General features: G+C 33.6%; 1 protein-coding gene across 1 annotated transcript; it reads left to right on the plus strand.

The window, feature by feature from the left end:
- Positions 1 to 2,756: 2,756 nt before the first annotated feature.
- LOC108769513 (uncharacterized) lies at positions 2,757 to 3,501 on the plus strand. The gene is made up of 2 exons (XM_018520533.1): positions 2,757 to 3,054; positions 3,152 to 3,501. The coding sequence occupies exons 1-2, from the start codon at positions 2,811 to 2,813 to the stop codon at positions 3,499 to 3,501; spliced, it is 594 nt and encodes a 197-aa protein (XP_018376035.1). The 5' UTR covers positions 2,757 to 2,810.
- The last annotated feature ends 3,334 nt before the right edge of the window (positions 3,502 to 6,835 follow it).

Below are 6,835 nucleotides of genomic sequence, written 5' to 3' on the forward strand. Positions count from 1 at the left end.
AAGAATAATCGATTGTGATTGGTCAATTTCTTACTCTTACTTTTTACTCCGTGTATTGTAGACGACGCCTTAAGATGTCGTAAGTCAATCCGAGGACTGTATTAATATCTTAAGACATTATATTTAAGATGGTTTTAAAATAAAAATGGACTATGAATACCGTCCTATGTTTTGTGTTTCACAATTGGTAAACTGCGCACTGCGAGATGACGCGGAGCAAAAAAAAGTAGGCGTGGTTTGGCCAAACTGAGCACACCGTGGCCAGTATTCATAGTCGAATCTTACAGCCCTTCTACAATAAGCCGCAAGTCAGAAGTTCTAAACTATTTTGAGTCATAATCGGTGAAGTTGGCCAATAGCTAACTTGAACGATTTGGTTAAGACAGGTTAAGGCCGGTATTCATAGTCAGATCTTATATTTAAGACCGTCTTAAGTACAGTCTTAAGATGTCATGAACCAATCAGAAGCCGATATTCATAGTCAACTCTTATTTTAAGATCATCTTAAGTAATGTTTTAAGTCGCTATTGCGGCCCTTTGATTGGTCCATGACATCATAAGACTGTACTTAAGACAGTCTTAAATATAAGATCTGACTATGAATACCGGCCAGAGGGCCGCATTAGCGACTTAAGACATTACTTAAGACGGTCTTAAAATAAGAATCGACTATGAATACCGGCCTAAGACTTCTGATGTTCTGATTTGCGGCTTATTGTAGAAGGGCTGTTATATTCAAGACCGTCTTAAGTACAGTCTTAAGAAGTCACGAACCAATTAGAGGTCGGTATTCATAGTCAGATCTTATATTTAAGACCGTCTTAAGTACAGTTTTAGTATGTCATGAACCAATCAGAGGGCCGTATTAGCGACTTAAGACATTACTTAAGACGGTCTTAAAATAAGAACCAACTATGAATACCGGCCGTATTCTCGAAAAATATCGCATATGAAAATTTAGGAAAATACTATATTATATTATAAATTTTTCATAACACAATATATATTATAAATTTTTTTATAACATATAACATAAATCAACCATTTTTAGCAATTTAAGATATCCACACAACTTACATATAGCGTTTTCGGCCCGGCCGGGTTTGCACCAACCTGGGTTGGATTAATGGCGTTTTGCGCTCTCCTATTGGTAGAGCGTGTGACGTCAACCAATAGGAAAGATTAATCCAACCCAGATTGGTGCAAACCCGATCGGGCCGAAAACGCTAATAGTCTCATAAACATATGCATAAAGAAAATTATCCAATCATATTTTACGTGCGACTTTATAAGAGAAATGTGATTGGATAATTTGCTTTATGCATATGTTTATATGCCCGGTAAAAAATGTTTTATACATGAATATGTATAAATATGTATAAACATACATAAACACCCATAAATATTCATAAACTGTATAATTATTAATTATATATGAAATATGTCCATACACATATTCATACAACCCTTTTTAATTCTTTTATAAAATTACTTTTTAGTGTATAATAGAAATAATAATAGTAATGTGAAAACATTTAAAATAATTAAAAAGATCATTTTCGCACTATTTATTACAAAAAAAATCAAGTTTGAAGAAATGTAAAAAAATTATTTATGTATAATTATATATAAAATTATAGATAATTATGTATGCACAATTTTTTTTACATTTTTCCAAACTCGTTTTTTTCTAAAATAAACAATGCGAAAATTATATATAGCTTTAGAACTCCATTAGAATACTATCTAAAAGTTATTTCTATTTCATTGCGAATTTATTTAGACTAAAAAAGGTATTTTTTGAATCCGAAGAAAAATTACTCACAATTGGTCATAAAAGTGAAATCTTTTAGGAATATGTTTAGAACAGAAATAAGATAGAAAAAAAATTCATTTCATAAGTCGAGAATGAAAAAAGAATTCTTGCCATATAGAATTATTACCATGTAGAGGTTATTATGCTATTAAATTACGAAACTTGTTATAGCGACATAAATGTAACAAAGTGCGCATGAGCTATGGTGACGTTTGGATGCTTGGACATGATGGAATTTCTAATTTCACCATGTGCTCGCCCACATATGCACGCGTTTTTCTAATTTCACGCTATGACTCTCGCTAGAAACTGGCACGAAATTTGAACTCAACCGTATACGATATATTTCCCTTTCTGCGAAGAGGTTAAACACTAGGGTCATATTCTCGAAAAATATTGCATATGAAAATGTAGGAAAATACTGTAGTATACGTTACGGTCCGCATTCAGAACGCGCTTACAACTAATATACATATACTTTACATTACGCATCCCGAAAAAAAATGCTTTATATATATATATATAAATCATATATATGATTATATAAAATATATATCTAATATACGATATTATAGAATTTCAGAGATAAAAGCGTGCTTACATGTATTATAAATTTTCCTACACATAAATAGAAATGTTATTTATGGAGTATAATTCAAAAAAATGCGAAAATTACAAAATGATTCATTTATAGACTCAGTTTTTGATCAGTGAAGAGCGCTATAATTCGTCGGCGCTTTTTAAAATACACCCTATATATGTTCAATTATACTGTATATTATATATAGGAAAGAGTTACTCTATTATTGGAAAAATTACATAACCCAAGTTCACGGATATGAACCCTTTCTCTCTCATTCATTAATCTGTTGGATAATAACAATATTTTGTTTCAAACGTTCTGCGAAAATTTTGCTTTTTAAATCTTAGTAAATTAGTGAAGAATAGTGAATTGTTAATATTATTTGTAATACATATAAAAAGAAATCTAAAGATGATGAATAGTGACGATATCGACGAAAATATTATTTCATTATATAATGCTCAAAAGTGGGAAGAGGTTGCTGCTTTATCTTCTGCAAGTGACAATCTTAAGTCTAGTAGATTATCATGGATATTTCCCGATATAAATGATTTATATTGGATAAATGATATTATACGAAAGTATAATTTAACTGGAATTGCAAGCATTGGTTGTGGTTGTGGATTATTAGAGTGGTTATTACAAAAATGTTCAGGTAAATCTTTAAAATAATTTTGGTGTATATACATATTATACATACATATATGTATGTTTCTTCGTTAATACAATTGCTCATTATTATATTTTTCAAGGATTGGATGTTATGGGTATAGAATTGGATAGTTCTTGGTGGCATAGCAAATATTCTCCACCACAATTCTTAAAAAATATTATCTTTGTTGAGAACAAATCGGTAAATTTTCAAGTACCAAAACGATATGCGATGTTATTTTGCTACTTTAATAATTGTACAGCATTCTGTAATTATATGGAAAGTTACAAAGGTAATTTAATTTTTGTTATTGGACCCGCACAAGGGAATAATTGTACAACAGATCCATTGCCATTCGATGAAAAATTTAAAAAATATAATTGGAAATTAATAAAGCAGAAAAGGCTTGTGTGTTCCAACAATTATATTGTTGCATACAGTAATAAATAATGAATGATATTTTAATTTATATTTATAATAATAGATATTTTAATTTATATTTATAATAATAGATATATTTAATTGCATTTTCTACATTTTTTCTTCACCTTTTCTTTTTATCCACCCTCGTTTCTTAAATTTGACATAAAAACACACTCACATACATGTACGCGTGTTCGAATATATTTACGTATACACAAAGCATGCACCTCCGACAAGAATAGTACCTCAGTCAGTCGTCGGTGATCCACACATCACACACACGCACGCACGCACGTACGAATGCACGACATTGAAAAGAGAGAAAGCTAAAGATGCTAAATGAAAAAGTGCAAGCAACGCGAGTAGACCTAATAATACACATTGCAATAATTGAAAATTCGAATCTAACAATTAATTAAATCATGTGAATTAGGATGAGAACGTTTTACTTCATTCAAACGTTTTATTTTATCTGCGCTTATTTCCAAATCTAGAGAAAAATAGAAAAAAAAGTTATTAATATCTAACAATTTATTTGGATAGACCATGAAATAAAAAGGAGTAATTTTTTAGAATAGCTACCTCACCTCCGATTTTAATGAAATTAGGCTCATTCAACGCGTTTTCATTCAAAACGAAAGAATCAGGCAGAAAAACGTGCGCGGTCGGTCTCATGAACCGAGATACGCGCGCGGATGCGGGAGAAGAGAGGGAAGAGGGGGAAGAGGGAGGAGAAGAGACAAAAACTCTCTCAATGGCCTCGTTTACACCCAGAGTTGGTCGGAATGTAAGAACCAACTGCAGTCGAGCATTCCCTTGTCATTCGACTGTAACAGGGGAATATTCGACTGCAGTTGGTTGGTTCTTACATTCCGACTCGGATCGAACCCTGGGTGTAAACGAGGCTAATATCGCTAAGGCTACGGTCGATTTGGACGCTCACGCACTTTAAGCACTTGTAATCATCATTCTGTCTTTATCGTTCATAACACGTAAAATAAGAATAGAAGTATTGAAAAGCGCTGGTACAAATATGTGCGAAGGATTCTTGCTCCTTTCCTTCTTCCCACTCGTAAAACCAAAATCAATTTTTTTTTATTAAATCTCGCTTTGCGTGCAAACTTGGAAGTTTATGTGGAACCCGTGCGTTTCACGTGGAAAGTTATAAATCCATGAGCGATGAAATGGAGTCGATCTGAATATTAATACATAAAAAAATAATTAATATGTAGTTGTAGAAGCAAATATAAGAAAATGGTTACCGACCCGTGGGAGTATACTTTTTACGCCACTATTAAAGGGTCCTTTACATAAAAATCGTAGACGGTCGTCGAGTCTTAAGTCGTAGGAAACTGACCAATTCCAATCGAGTATTCTCCTTATATTTGATTGTGATTGGTTAGTTTCCTATGACTTAGCCCGGATCCTCATACGGGCAACAGCGCTTTGACACCGAACGCTGATTGGTGAAAAGCCAGTTGTAGGAGTAAAATTTATCCCCACAATTGGCTTTTCACCAATCAGCTCTCGGTGTCAAAGCGCTGTTGCCCGTATAAGGATCCGGGCTTAAGACTCCACGACTGTCTACGACTTCTATGTAGAGGACCCTTAAGTATCGCCATGATTTTGATTGCTGCTCCGCTGCTTGACGCTTGCTGTGTCCAGTCTGAATTATGCCTAGTTCAAACTGGACGCAGCAAGCGTCAAGCAGTGGAGCAGCAACCAATCAGCGAGGCGATATTTACAGTGGCGTAAAAAATACCACCTTGCTGGTTGGTTGCTGCTATGCTGCTTGACGCTTGCTGCTTCCAGTCTGAACTAGGCATTAGGCATAAGGAAGATTACTATTTTTTTGGGTCGATTTAAAAAAAATCGATTTTTTTTAATGAAATATTATAATATGAAATGTCAAAAATATGTACATACAACAAATTTCAAATCGAAATTCGTAAAATTGGCGAAATTATAGCATAAACCAATTCGACGCCCAGGCTGCTTCATCAATGAGATTATATTATTTTGAATTAGCCAATTGGTGTGGGTAATGGATATACATCCATTAAATCAAGATGTACTTGAAAATTTATTAGAGTCATCGGTGTTGCGTATGACAATCCTACCATTCTCGATTTCAAGAACCCCTTGAAAAGATATATTTTAGGCAAGCGTACTAATTTATTTTGTAATGAAGGTGCTTGTAATGTTTCAGCAGAACCTGATTTAATTTACTTTGTGCCCTCTCTTGCTATTGGCAAAACTACTGGTGAATCCGAAATACTGAGTGGAATGCTTGAATCGTATATGTTTGAGGACAATTGCTGGATTCACACTGCATCCGATGTACGTCTTATGACGCTCTGCAACCAATCATAAAACAAGATTCCGATGGATTTTGCTTTGTATCCTCGTATCTTTTGATAACCTTGACCTTGACATATGTTGTCAAGGTCATGATCCTAAGTGACCTTGAACAAATTTCAGCCACCGCTCACTGTTCGTTAAAAAGTTATTAACAGTCAAAGTTAGTAATTATTTCTCTGCTTATTATATTAGGCAGGGAAATATAAAATATTGAAAAATGAAACGTTATTATCTTACAGATTAATTATTTATTGAATATAATTTACTCATTATTTCAAAAAATGTATCTATATGCTCATCACATGTATAGAGTCTTTTGAACAAATATTCTGCTATATAATATTCACAATGATATTCCCGAGTACTAAAACGGGGAGGGCTCCGATTGCACACATCGTATATTGCACACATGTATCGCTGATTGGCCAATTTAAAAATAAAATAATCTCATTGGCAAAACAGTAAAAAATTACTAGGCACCAGTTGATATGAGTGGTGTGTACAATCAGAACTGTAGGCAAACGGGATCCTCCCACTAAAACGTGGGATATTGACTCGCAATTCTCTCCATAATCTTTCGATCTTTTGCGTATGAACTCCGGTATTAGGATCTACAAAATTCTCAGAATGATTTACAACTTTGTGTATATAATTTTCATTATTAAGGGTTGTATATGCGGGCCAGCAATCACTATGAATAGTCGATCCAGGAGCAATATATTTATGAATCAATAGCAATAAAGTTTCTGAACTCCGATTTTCTACAGGTATAATAAAAATTCTTTCCGTGTTACGTTTTATTCCGCCAAATATCCACTGTCCTTTTAAGATACGACCTTTATTAAATTTTCTTCTGTCAAGTTTTGCTTCGTCTATTTCTACAACAATTCCTGCGTCGTACGACTCTCTGCAACCAATCAGAAAACAGGATTCCGATGATACGAAGCAAAATCTATTGGAATGTTGTTTTCTGATTGGTTGCAGAGCGTCGTACGACGCA

This window comes from Trachymyrmex cornetzi, unplaced genomic scaffold (genome assembly GCF_001594075.2).
Source record: "Trachymyrmex cornetzi isolate Tcor2-1 unplaced genomic scaffold, Tcor1.1 scaffold92, whole genome shotgun sequence".
Lineage (NCBI taxonomy): Eukaryota > Metazoa > Arthropoda > Insecta > Hymenoptera > Formicidae > Trachymyrmex > Trachymyrmex cornetzi.